This window comes from Ambystoma mexicanum, chromosome 7p (genome assembly GCF_040938575.1).
Source record: "Ambystoma mexicanum isolate Mex_15411 chromosome 7p, UKY_AmexF1_1, whole genome shotgun sequence".
NCBI classification, from domain to species: Eukaryota; Metazoa; Chordata; class Amphibia; order Caudata; family Ambystomatidae; genus Ambystoma; species Ambystoma mexicanum.
In genome coordinates, this window is record NC_090939.1 from 641807340 (window position 1) to 641822116 (window position 14777).

General features: G+C 40.2%; 1 protein-coding gene across 1 annotated transcript in view; it reads left to right on the plus strand.

Annotated features, from left to right (window-relative positions):
• Positions 1 to 5631: 5631 nt before the first annotated feature.
• LOC138526213 (ATP-binding cassette sub-family C member 5-like) overlaps positions 5632 to 14777 on the plus strand; it is a 2857657-nt gene continuing 2848511 nt past the window's right edge. Inside the window, exon 1 of the mRNA XM_069636680.1 lies at positions 5632 to 5773. Within this exon, the coding sequence (XP_069492781.1) occupies positions 5694 to 5773 (80 nt within the window). The 5' untranslated portion in view covers positions 5632 to 5693. The remainder of the gene's footprint in view (positions 5774 to 14777) is intronic.

Genomic DNA, 14777 nt, shown 5'->3' on the forward strand with positions numbered 1-14777 from the left:
TCTAAGTACGGTGTACAGTTTTGAACAGCTTGCTTGTGTGAAGGTATAGCTTTGTCACTGTACTTTCCCAATGGTGACCTATTGTCTTCTAATGAATCTGCTCCCACAATAGTCCGTTCGGTTGTTTTCTTATTGGGGATGGGTTTGTAAAACGCTGATAACAGTGATTGTTGAGAGGAGGACAGTGAGGCCGCAAATTCCTTCTGTTTGGCTGAGATAGATTTATCAGTCACAGATACTTTGATTGTTTCATTGTTAGTAGCAGCATTCAATTGAAGTTGCAAAGCAAGACGACTTGCAATAGTAAGTTCATCTATATCAATCGTTGCATCTAGATCTATCTTGCCAGCAGAGGTATCAATGTTCTCCTCAGTTTGTTTCCCCTTAGCATTCATTTTTTGATCCAAATTAACATTTTGATCGTGATTTTTTAATTTTTTTTGTTTTTGAGTAGGGCTTTGTCTACTCAGTATTTTCTCATTTCTTGCGTTTAATCTGTTTATTGCTCGAATATGCAATCTTTTTTGTTTACGTGACAAGAATTGTTTTTGTCCTTGCGTTTCAGTGTGAGCCTCTTGTGGCGGAATTACCAAATTCTCTCCCTTCTGCACCTTTTCCTCTTTTATTAATTCTACTAAATCAGATGGACTATCAGGTGATTGCCCAGAGACTTTATTCTGTTCAATCAACTGGTTTGATCCATTTTGTTCTGTTATCGCGTCATTAGGCAGGTTAAAGAAAGTTAGCTGATCATATTTCTCTGAATTGAGTTTTACCATTTGGCAAAGCTGCGCGTGTGAAAAAATGTGTATCGTATCTGTGTTTTTCGGTACATTCACTATCTGGGCAAACGTCGTTGGAAAACTATAAACTGGATCTCTTTCATTGTCTTTGGTAGGATCTTGTTGCTGTATACCATATTTCTCTGTTTGAGATGCTGTTGTAACAGTGCATCTACAAGGGATACTGGGTGAGTAACAACCTTTCTCCTTTTTGTAATTTTCAGCAAAGATATAACCCTCTAATTTGTTAAGCTTGGAGGATATGGTGAGCAGCGCTGTTTTTATATCGCGGAGTTCATAATGCGTATACTCGTGACCCTTGTCAAGTAAGTTGAGAATCCTTGACATTACGGGATAAGAGGCTTCAAAGCTCAAGAGATCCTCCGCGTCAGGAGTAGATTTGGATTGAAAGTTCTCTTGTATTTCAGTCTTCGATAGTTTATTGTGAGTAGGTTCTCGCATATCAGGTGAGGAGCATACCACTCCCCTTTTTACTTGGGGAGGGCCATCATTGCACAAATCACTCGGGACTTGCTCAGAGACTGAGTTATCTAAGTTATAAAAATTGACAGATTCTGATGGTAAAGTGCATGGGATATCACAATGCAGGTGTACTTGGTGTTTGCCAATTAGCCGTGCTGTCACTGGTGTTGACGGGCCGTCAGACAATACGATCCGCTTCTCCAATTCCATTAATACAGCAGGAGCTAAAATCGAAATGTCAGAAGGTGGCCCTATATTAGTGTCTTCCATACTACCCAAGGCATGATTATTCACTGTTTCTGGCTCTGGAACACTTAGGAAACTTCTCCTTGTTGTATTTGAATTGACATGATTCCCGTGATTATTAATAGCACTAATTTCATGCGTTAGATTATCATTCGTATTGTCACTATTTGGTACAATAGGCTTTTTACCTCCATACATATCATCCAATTTTTTCATTGTAACCTCAATGGTACGTATTTTCGGAGTTGTTATCGTTTCCTTTAGCCCACTCCGTAGTCTGGAGGACATAATTTTGAATGCAGCAAGAAACACAAGCCTTATTCAAAATAGTGATTGATCACAGGCCCGAGTATTAGTCTTAGTCTATTTTTTTTTTTTTAATTATTTTTTTTTTAATTCATTCAGGGGTGTAAACCTCTGAGTAAAGAGAGTTACCCTCTCAAACTATGGCAAAATAGTGGCACATACAATAGAGGCTAAATCTCACGGTTTTTCTTAGAATCTCACAGCCCCCTCACCTACCGGCACAAGTCGATTAGGGAGAGATATTCAACCCACGAACTCTGGGACGTGCCTTCCTAGCCTCCTAGCTCCTCGCTTCCAGCGCACCGCGAACAGCAAACAGTACTTGTGTTGTACTTGGCGATGCGCGCGCGGTGCGCTGGGAGCAGTCCACTTGAGGAGGCAAAAAGGGGCGTTTCCCTGCAGGAGGCGGAGCCTCCGCTCCGGAAGGAACCTAAACAAAAAACAAACAGTTCTATGTCAGGTTAATGTGAACAACACGCTTCAGGTCCAAGCAGTTCACCCCTCTATCTAAACAACACAACTTCACAATTGTCAAGCTGTGTACTCACTGTGCACAGGGTGCACACCTCCACCTAATGCCGCCCTCTTACCAAGGCAGGATCTGGTTTGTACCAAACCCCCGGAGTAGGAAGTTTTTGAAAAAAAGTCACCTAATTCTTTAGGAAGTCAGGCAGGATCAGGTGTATCAGCATAAGACGTCCTCCGGTCGGCGGGATCTTTCCACATGCTCGAATCCTCGACGCGCAGAACGGTCCACGGGCAGTCCAAGGAGACAGGCAGCAAACCCAGCAAACAGTACTTGTGTTGTACTTGGAGGTGCGCGCGCGGTGCGCTGGGAGCAGTCCACTTGAGGAGGCAAAAAGGGGCGTTTCCCTGCAGGAGGCGGAGCCTCCGCTCCGGAAGGAACCTAATTCTTTAGGAAGTCAGGCAGGATCAGGTGTATCAGCATAAGACGTCCTCCGGTCGGCGGGATCTTTCCACACGCTCGAATCCTCGACGCGCAGAACGGTCCACGGGCAGTCCAAGGAGACAGGCAGCAAACCCAGCAAACAGTACTTGTGTTATTTGAGAATTTAAGGAAAGAAATACAAGAACTTAGTTCAGAGGGACTGTTAGTACCAATATGATTTGAGCTGTATTCAATTCCAATTCTCAGTAGTGAGGTACCGTAGACTCTGATCTATTAAAATCATATCCCTAACTTTCATATATGCCAATTAATAAAGACATTAAAAACAAGTATTTAAAACACTGATTTCTCCATAAACATACATCTAGAGCCTATAAAACCTTAGATTATTCCAGTCTCATGAAGATCTCTTTTTAAACTGTCACCAGAGCAATCAGTACAGAGATGTGTCTACCATTCATTAACCTTTCCCACATCATTTCTGATACCACCACAGTCAATGAATGCAACAATATCCTCTGATTAGGCACTGCAGGACAGTTCATTACTAAATGGTAGATGGTTTCAATGCAATTCAAGTCGCACAACCTGCATAGTCTCTTATCGGCCGGGATAACCAATTTGGGTCCAATAACCTCCTTTGCCCGTTTTTAAAAACAAGCATTGGCAAAGCCAATTTGTGAAACCAACCTACTGGCTGTCTAAATACCTTTTTTTCCTGTCTAGGCAAAGGTGAACAAAAGAAAAAAGGTGTTGGCCCCCTATTTCAATGTGAAAGATAGGACTTTGAGACAAAATCTGTTTCTTTGTGTCATGCAGCAAGCATAGTGCAAAAAAAGACTACTGTATTTTTGACCCAGTGCAATAGCCTTTATGTAATATGTATCGTGGGTCTAAATCTGATTATACAAGCAGCAAAACTGGTGATAACTGCATTTGTCCAATTTTTAGCAGTGCAAACGTTAGATAATCTGTCCCCTTGATTGTTTCCACCCCACCTCAGTGGATGGAAATGCCTGTCGTGCAGTGTCTAATATATCTGCAATGCCAGTTGGCTTTTTCTGACTTTTCTTAACACGGTCAATGTAAGGTGACCAACTATAGATTTCGGGACTGTACCATTGTGCTTGGAAACATGCTAACATGATTTCAATTCTAACACCTAAAGAATTCCCTTGTCTCGAGGTCAGGGTCGGACGGGGGCATACAATTGTCTCAGGCACCAATAAAAAAGTGGCCCACTGTTGGAAATGCCAATTCATTCCTTTTCTGATAGACTGCTTGAGTAGTACCCAAGTGGGAAGCTTTTTGATAACATGTGATGCAGATTGCGCATTTTAAAGACTATGTATTCAGTAACACTGGTCAGAACTTCTAGCCAGATGGTGAAGTAACATTTTCTGTTTTTGGTTTGGACATTGCCCTATAGGCCAGACCGAGCCTGCTCGAGGCCATAGTCAGGGGAATTCCTCTACTGTGCAGAGCCTGTTCTCCAACTCTGGGCCTGGTTCACAGAGTGTTTCCAATGGGGTTGTGCCATTATAAAGCGCTTCTGTGAATCAGGCCCAATCATTGTGTCCAATCTTCTGCATTCCCAACCTGGCCCATTTTCGGCAGCGTGCAGGACACTGTGCTATACAAAAAGCGTCATAGGTTAGTACGGAGGACAATTTCAGATGAGAGTCCACACTGAGTATTTGACTGAAAGCAGAACTTTTTGGTCGCATTAATTATGTAATGCAAATCCTAATGGCCTAGTTTCTAAGAGAACCAAATATCCAGTCACTGTGAGAATTGGTACTGGACGGGGCAGTTCCGATGTTTAACCAATGAGGCTAATTATCTAGAGGTGACAATGTCGCCCCATAAAATAGTTTAGATTAAAAAGCATTCTTACATTTGAAGACACCGTTTATTCTGGGGTTCATAGATCAGCCTTTTTAGGATAGTATGGACCATAGTTAAAGCATCACAGACATGAAAAGGATTTTGGATTTGTTAAGAAATTCATCTCATCTTTCAGGAAAATATCGACTTTTACAGATGTAGCCTGGGTCAGATGGGCCTATAGGGCAATAGGCCCATGGCCGAACACAAAACACAAAATGCTGGTGTGGGCACGTTCTTTTTTGGTGAAAGTGGCCCACTTTTTTGGCCAATGTGGGCCAGTTTGATGAGTTACTTACCTATGCGGTTAGTAGTTTTGACCATTGTTACTGAATAAATATTCATTACCATGCACAATTTGCATCACGTTTGATCAAAAAGCTCCTCCTTGGGTAATACTCAAACAGTCTGCCACAAAAGGAATGAATTGTTATTTGCAACTGTGTCCCACTTTTTCATTGGTGCCCGAGTCAATTTTATGGCCTAGCCCGGCCATGGATGTAACACACATGACAGTTTGTTAATATGTAAGTTACGTGGTCAGTGCCCGGTCCCGAGTCAGCGGTGCTTGCCGGGGCGGATGTGTGGCTGATAAACGACCACACCCTGTGGGCCAGATAGAAGAGGGGACGACCCGGCAGCTACTGTGGGGCTAAGGGCGGGCCTTGCTGCGGGGTGCGGCCAGAGTCAACAGGAGCTCCTGTCAAACTGCTGTAGCGATAAGAGCCACGGGGTCACAACACACAGCGCTACCCGAATCTCGGAGTCTGGATCTACACTCTAGGACACCAAAGGACAACTCCCCAGTAGCAGCTGAGCGGCTCAATGGAACGTGGGCCCTAAGTTGCCGAGCGTGCACGCTGAACTGAGGTAGGGAGCCTCGCCGCCTCAGAAAAGGGGATTGTTTTGAGCAGCTGCTACTTTGCCCTGCGCTGTTTTCTGCTGAGCCAGTCGCTCTTTACACCTGTTCTCCCCCTTCACGAGCCTAGCTTTTTTCCTTCTCTTATTTTCAGGTGGCAGCGGATCGCTTCCGGTTTTGAGGAGACCACGGGCTTCCTCGTCTTGTCTGTCAAACCAGCATGGACGAAGCGCAGCGCCCCCCTTGCAGCAGATACAGAAACAGCCTGCCTACGCTGAAACCCGTGCGCACCAGCCACAAGTAGGTTCAGTACATAACAAATGCCGGCTGCGTCTGCTGTTTCAGACTGTTAGAGTGTCCGCCAGAGAACTGTGACGCTCACGGGCTCGGTGCGTGCATTTCATGCTGTAAGTCACTGGTTCTCAAGCCGCCGTCACGAGTTGGCAAGTGTACGTTTGTCAATGTCAGCCAAAGTTACACTAACAGCGCTCTTCGCGTTTATCAGCTGTTGGTCGACATAAATGCTGTCACAAACCGGCACGGATTCTTTACTCGGCAATAAAAGTAACACGATAGCTTTCCATAGGTGATAACGATTTTTAGCAATTGTGCATATTTCATTTTCAATGAGTAATTCAAATAAAGTGTTATCATATCAAAGTTTGGGCTGAAAAAAAGCAAGTCTACAATTTAGTTTTGCTCGTGGCCCCAGGCGACGATTACAGTCCACTCAGCTATTCTGCACCTTGCAGAATTTGTTAGTGACGTTAGATTTGGTTGCTTCTCTTACTGTCTTTGGAATTGGAAATTATATGGGCAAGCAATGGAGGAAACATTTGAAAGTGCCCTGAGATTCTATTTTCTAAAAAAAACAAACAGATGGTTAGGTTCCCCATCTGTTCTACTTAGTCCCTAGCTCTATGTTTACGTTACATTATGATTATATTATGTATTCATATCAAACTCTTTATTTTGGGAAATTGAGGATGAAGAGACCCACATAGACTGCTGATGTTCGTGCCCGTCATACACCCTGCCTAGTCTGCAGATCTACGTGTGCTTTTTTTAGCTTATTAATGCACATATATTCGCTGCTCATTTGATACCCAAAATGTCCAGTTCAATTTAAAATGATAAGCTTGTAAGCTGGCTAAATTGCTACCACATTGACCGCAGAAAGGTCACTGTTTCAAAAACAAGTGGGTCATTTGAACCGTTTTTCTTCCAAATGTCAATAAGGTATTTGTATTCTTGCATTTGTATTTGGGGTTTTATATAGCACAAACATTTCTAGGAAGAAATACTGCTGTATAGTTAAGTATCTTTCAGTTCAGTAATAGTGACATCTGTTATTTAGAGTCTATTTTGTTTAGGGCCAATGCGAGTTGAAGTCCTAAATATCTGGGTGGCCTCAAATTGATTACTGTTGTTCATTTGGTAATTCATCTGCTACAGACATCTGTGTGCAGGCATTCATATACACTTTTTTTTTTTATCCTAGATGAACCTGCACAGCATTTCATCCTTCTGAGGCTTATAACGCAGTACGAGGAGGGCAGCTCATGGCCTCTTCACTAGGAGTCAGTCAATGGGGTGATGTTGGCAACTAGCAAGTTTAGTCCCTAGGAGTGCTGCCCCAATTTTCCAATCGACACAACCAGAAAACACAGGCACCACGCCCTGTCCTAGCTGTTGCAAAGGGAATAGGGGCGGGGGGGGGGCAAACTAAAGCAATGATACAGAATGTAAATCTTAGGTCTGGTGCGTCCACCAAGCAGACACAAATGGGGTAGCAGTTGGACCCTGACAGTCTCAAACCCTATGCCTGGGGATGGGTGTGCAAAAGCATCTGAGCACGCTGGCCTCTTTGTCATTCAAAGCCCATACTCCAGGCAAGCTTCTTCATCCAGCAAACATTGCAGATTATCCTTTATTTTACTTTTCTGTTAAGAGAAAGCAATAGCTCACAAGTGATGGTGCCTTAAGGTAAGGAACAATACAGCTTCTGGTGTGCACCCTATCGATGAGCAGTCTGCAACCCTCCCACACATCAGCACTCCAATCACCACTGGCATCTCCTTTTGCCAAAAATCCCCACATTTTAATTAATTTTATTTATTTGTTTTTGGCTTTTCAAAGAAAACCTTTACAAAAATACACAAAGTAATATTTTTCCATTAAAATATCCATATATACATATCACCACATTCACAATTACGAGATTAAAAGGCTTACTTCTCTCTGTTACTTTACATTTGGGCCGCTTCCTTCAGATTACTTTCACTTACATGCCGTGCTGAACTTCCGCAATTGCGAAGCCTTGAGAGAGTTGTCCTTGCTTTGTCCCACTTATATTCAATTTTAGGTCCCATCTTCAATTTAAGCCTCGGATGAAGAGTCGGTCAAGACTCGAAACACGTGTCAGGCTAATTTGTGAATAAATCCGTTGGATTTAGGATTACATCTCTTCTTAATTACTTGTAACATATGCCCATATTGCACTATCCTTTGGCTCATTGTGACTGAGATTTGTCTGTGTTCTACTTTACATTGATCACATCAATTACTTTCAACAACTAGATGGTACTGTATCTCGCAAATTCATTAGATCTCTAATACATTTTTTAAAGTGAAAGTTAAGCAAAATGCAGATTCGTAGTTGTGTGATCAAAAAGCACCTTACGCATAGACATAAATCAAACATTGATTAAAACCACACACTAAAAACAGGTTTTGTACAGCATATTCAATGTCATTAAAGATGTAGAAACAAGCATTCCTTCACCCATTTTGTTGATTCTCTTAATTGCATTAGCCGCAACATTGAGCATTAACTATAAGTTCCTTTAAAAGTCGAACAATCATACAATAGACATTAAACCGCAGATGTTATTTAAGAATCTCTCAATAGCCATTTTCAAGGAAACAGATTCCACCACATTACTTCCGGAAGTACCATCTCTCTGTTGGACACAAATTTTCAAAAATACTCCAATCTTTTTAATCGTAGGATTTCACAATCAAGTAATAAGTATATTAATGTTTCATTTATATTAGTATTTTTACAAAAGCGACAGGGTATATGCCCCCATCCCAATCTATCTCTAATTTCAAGGATTTCCCCTGTAGCCAAAACATTAAAGCAAAAGCGCATTACATTATTCCTCCAGTTAGTATCACAAAACTTGATTCAGATAGGGTTCCAATAGTCCAATAGACTTCCAATTAGATACTAGTTGATAATAGAGTGGAGATGACAGTACTTGAGCGTTTGAGTCCTCCCAATCTGAGTATTTTAATAAGGATTTGACTTTCATGGGATTCTGTATAAGAAAATCAGCATCAACTCTGATCTTACCTAGAGATAGTTTAGAGCTTTCATACATGGATATTAATAACAAGGAGTTTGTTTTCCCGGATTTAAGTTGGGATCCCGGAATATCATATATAGTTTTGCCTGAAGCCGTAATCAGCTTATGTAATAGTGCCATTTTTTTCCATTCAACAATAATATTGAGAGATTGCAAACCCAATTCATACCTAATGACAGATATTGGGATGCATTTTGGAAGAAAGTACAACAAACCTCTCAAACGTTTTGCTTCCATCCTATTGAAGCAATTTTGTGTACACTTTGGAAAAAATTCAAGACCGGATCTCGTTTTTGGGATAACTATTAGATTATAGAAAAATTATTAGATTATAGAAACGTAACAGGGGAAGCATGGGATATCACAATACATCCTGTTAATTCTTTTCATTAGAGACATCATAGAAACCACTCGTTCTTCCAATATATTCCAATACAAACATTTCTTCAATTTAGTAAACACTGGGTAGCCTAAATATCTGAATGAACTTCTAATTGTGAGTTTATGATTCTTTAAGTACCAGCTGAATTTTTTCAATTTACAATTTTTACCCAAAATTAGAATCATAGTTTTTTTTTTCATTTATACTCAAACCATTCCTGTCCGTGTAGTCTTTGAAGCTGTTAATCATCCTCTGCATGCCAATATGGGTTTTATCCATTAATAAAAAATCATCCGCATAGGCGCACCAACTTAGCTTGACTCCCTCTGTTAGGGGAGAGATAAATGATGCTTGGTCTAACGGGGTCCCTGCATCGGATACAAAGAAATTAAATAAGGTTGGAACAAAAATGCAGCCCTGCCTTAGACCGTTAGATGTACCTATAGGGACTGATAGTTTGCAGTCACTATTTAGTCGAACCTGTATCACCGATCCCTCATGCAGGTGAATCAAGATAGCCAGCATATATCTTCGCATTCTGAATAAAGATAGTTTAGACCATAATAGTACCCTGTCAACCTGGTCGAAAGCTTGTGACAAGTCAATACTAGCCACAAATATGGGAGCTACATTTTTTTTCCAAGCATTTTCTTGCAATAGAGAAAACAACAAACCTCCTAGCTCAGTTCCCATTTTCTTCCTGAATCCAAATTGCTTATATAGAAATATTTGTTTTGCTTCCACCCATTCTTCTATTAAGTTTAAAACTATGCCGGCAAATATCTTAGAATCAGCGTCCATTATCGCTATAGGCCGATCATTTTTAGGATCACTTCTCTCACCCTTCTTGTACACAGGAATTACATATGATATTCTCCAAGAGTTGGGTATTTCTTTAATAGATATTATGTCAGAGAACAGCATAAAAAGTGTGTTCGCCCATATCCCTGGATTAGCCCTGAAAATAATATTTGTGAGGCTGTTAGGCCTGGCTGCTCTAGAAGGGTTGCACTTCTTAATTGAGTCATAATCCCTTCCACAGACAGATTACATTTCCAATCATGTTCCTTTACTTCCAACATAATATAATTTGGAGCAAATTTCACGGAATAAATATTACCAAAATGGCCAACCCAAACTTCCACGGAAACGCTATTTGCTTGGGATATAATTTGCGGTAAATCCAAAGAATTAATTAATTTCCAAAAATTCCCTGCAGAGCCATCTTGTAATGCAATCAGCATTTTTTCGATATCAGCCTGTAGCATTTCCCCCCGATAAGATTTAAGCCAATTTTTAAGTTTTTGTTTTTCCCTTTGAATTCTAATAGAATTCTCTCTACGTATGTATTGAATTTATCACAACTAAATAGCTGCCATATTTCTGCCAATTGTAATTATGACAATCTGAATTAAAAACTGCATTTGATTTTTCCACATTTCCCGCATGCCATGTTATTCTGTTCAATAACGTCCTTATAGCGGGACCTACTAACAGGTTTGGGCCGGATATTTAGTGTGATTTTCAAGATTCTGTGGTCACTAAAATTTGTATTGGTCAAAGTATAAGATATACATACATCATATAGTTTCCCTGAAATGAATATGTAATGTATAGTTGATTTTTGTATACCATTTGACCACGTGTGTCCATCCTGGTTGCTTGCTAACATACGATACACATGAAAAAGACCCCAATTCAGGAACAAAGTGAGCCAAATTTGTCCGTGAAGTGATTTCCTTTTACAACTCATTGGCCCCCCCTTCAATAGTGTATCCATCCTCTCCCTTTATCATACACACTATTCCTAATTTCTATTCAAAATTAATACTTTTTTCGTTAACCATAGGAATATATGCATTCAGATCTCCTACCACCATAATATGACCTTTATATTTATTGGACATTTCTGAAAAGAATGAGTTGATCGAGTGAATTGTCACAGGCAGGTTGTTCAGGGGATTCCAATAAATATTAAGAATCAAGATGTGAACTTGTACTCTGTCTGATGTGATTTCTATTACCACTGCCAAAACTCCTATTATCAAAGATTTAGATTCCAAAATTTTGATTCCATCACCAGACCTTACTGCAATAACAAGTCCACCAGACGGACGACCCCTTATGGGTTTTTTTGCCCGTTGGAATCTGGAATCAAAGCCATCAATGTGAAAGCATTGGGTCATCCATGACTCCTGAATACATATTATATTATTTTTTATCAGATCACCACATAGTTCTTTTGAGGAGATTAAGTTAGAAAAGCCCCTAGAATTCCAAGAGACCAAGTGTATGTCCTCATTAGTTCTAAAGATCAGGCCTTAAAGTCTTGAGCTGAGCAATGATTCACTTAAAGATTGTGCCAACCACGTCCACAATTTCAAATCCTCAAATTTAGGAGGATTCCTATTGATATAAGCAGATACACCCTCAGTCACATACTCTCCCACTTTCTCTCCTTGTACCTTCATTTGTTCGTTAACATTGTAATCTGACTTTCATACTGGTCACCCATTTTATTTCCTTGTGGTAGGAGGCCTTGGTTTTGGGTTTTTAGGGTAAGATTAAAGTCCTTAATATCATATACAAGTCTATTAAGTTCTTGTATTTCCCTGATAACCAAATCATGCACAGTTTGAGAATAAAAGACAATTCGTATAAAATCGTAACGTTCAGGATGTATAAAATCCACTAGCTTCAAATCGGCTGACGATAACAATCTCAGATTAGGTATTTCCTTAAATAGAGAAAGTACACATTTTCTATGCAAGGACCTTAGACCTCCATAATCAAATAGAAAGTAGTACTTGGGCTATCGGTAAATATAGGTTTACCCCATCTGATTTTGGTTAGGTCCTCCATTATAGGAGTCATTTTTTGTTTGAATGCTATATATGTTTCAGTCTGAGCCAATTCAACCTTTTGAGTAGCCTTTTCGGCATCCCTTTGCTGTTCCAAGGAATTGCCTTATATCTGTTGTTCTACCAGGGCCAGAACTGGAGAAATTTGGGTATGCATAACTGTATCCAAGATGTTCAAATTAACATCTTCAGTCGTATTTTTTTCTTGCATTGATGTTGAATATTGTATAAATGTTTGCTCTATTGTACTCTTCATCAGAGCAACCAAAGTCGAATGATGGATATCAGCATTGCTTCGACTTTGTTTCCCATTTTTGTGTTAATCTCAAGTAAGGCCGGCCCTATGTCTGGCACCTCTGTCTTACTATCACAGATTGGGACAGACAAATTGTTGTTTTGGCTCATCTGTTCATTAAACACCTCCAAAAATATATTGGGACCAACTTGCTGCTCTACTTCATCACTGTGGGTCTAGATCCTTCTATGGTTTTCTTCATTTTGTTGTTCTGTGAAGGTTTTCCAGGTGGGTTTTTTAAGTACTCTCCTGCTCCTTTTGGGACGGTTATTAACTTCTCTGAGGCAATGTAAGCTGGTTATGTTTTTTCTGTCTTTTTTTGAGGGGGGGGCACGTAATACATTTGGTGTTACTACTTGATTACGAGGGTTTTTTAAAAATAGCTGGTACGTCTCTTTACTTTCTGTACCTCTATTTCCCTTTACACCTTTATGTTTCATTTCTTCTGGCAGGGTATTTGGAGCCAACCTTTCCTCAACGTTCTTTTGATAGATTTTGTCATTACCCTCCTGTATCAGACCCCCAGCGATACAAGCAGTATTTTCACCCTCTGTTATTTAATTTTGAAGATCCTCTTGGGGACCATCAACCGGCTTTAATAGAGCCTTATTAACCTCTGTTAATCTTACTCCCAAAAGGGTTTTACATTCTTCATCCAGCTGGTGGAGATCTTTCAACACATCATCACATGATTGGATTGTAATTTTTTTTTCTTGCCTATTGCAAGTTTTAAAAATCTTTTTATTTTGCTTTGCTCTTTTTTTTTCCTCCCGCTGGGATAAACGTTATTCTTTACAAGTAAGTACAACCTTATGGGTATGCTCATAATTTCCCACTTCTTCTTCCTCAACCATATACTAATTATTTCCCTATCAACATCTGTCTCCAGATCTATAAGGTTTGTCAAGGCTGTCGGACTGTCCAAAATTACTATGTCCTCCTGAGAGGAAGACTGTGTGGTTAATTCCATATTTTGTTGGAATTGGAGGGACTTGATTGCATCCATCAAAGTGTTTATAGCTGCAGTCAGCTCATCAATTTTACCTGAGTTTGATGCAACTTCTTTCACCAAGTCTCTTTCTCTGGAAACCTCCCGCATCTCTATGTCCTTAGAATTTTTTGGTAAGTCGTACTCTTGATATAACGGCAAACTCGCTGCTGTAAGGGCAACATTTTTCTGCTTTACCTCAGCTGATTTAAAAATAAAATTACCGCAGGCTACAGTATCTGCATAAGACAGATACGTTGGTTGTGGTAATGTTAACACACTCATCTGGGTGGACTTTCCAAGCATGTTGTTTTGATCTTTTTTTGTTGTCAATAACCAGGGACGCAATGGTATCACAGGTAAACATAACTCTCTCCATTCTATTTAATTTGTCGACTACCTCAGCCAAAGTTGTTTTCATTGATCTTATCTCCCAATGTGTAAGGTTGTGCCCCTTATGCAGCAGGTTCAATATACAGGAGATAACCGGAAAAGAGCTTTCATCTATATTAGCCTCTTCATTAGGCGGGAATATGTCCACCCCCTCTACCTGATAATGTCCATTTTCAAATTCCCTTAGTTCACTTATTTTTGCAGCAAGTCAAATTTTGTATACAGTTCCTATTTTTGTTGTTTGACCATGAATAGGAGAACTGGATATAGCTTTTGTTGGCTCTACACGTATCTCCCTGTCAGATGAAGGTTTTAAATATTTCGCCCCCATTGACAAGAGTATTTTCACCGGCATTACAAGTGAAGATTTGCAGTCACCAGGATTGTTAAACATAAACACATTTTCAATACCGGTCCTTCTCTGTGTTACTGGGGTCGAGGGACCGAAGGAAAGACGCATCCGCCTACCTAATTCTGCCTCGATAACTGGGGCAATAATTGAACAATCAGAAATCTTGTTCCCAAAATGTTCACTCAACACGGCATCAGCCAATAAATCCTGAGTGCCCACTTCTTCCCTTCCGAATAAACAATCATTGTTAGCGTCCTGGGACGCGTCATTAACTTCCTTCAAAGAAAAAGTTAAAGGAGGAGTGCTAAAGGGGGATTTTAATGAGTCTTCTTTTGGGATATTTAAACCAATATCAACTTCTCCACTTTGTTGTTCGGGACTGCTATTTATTTGAGTAACAGCCTCAAAGCCCATACCAAGAGAACCCTCAATTAACTTTTCTTGCACACAAGGAACCACCAGATCTCCTAATGCATGTTCTTCCATACTTGTATTTGCCAGTGCCAGTTAGCTTTCGGCCACTCCTAAGGACATTCACCATTAATTAATTTCAAATTCATTCTAAAAACTCAGTCACTCAGTGCACAACTAGTGTGCAGATAAAAGAGAAAGCGAAAAGAGAGGAATATAGTAAAACCAAAGTTAATTATCCATCTGTACCT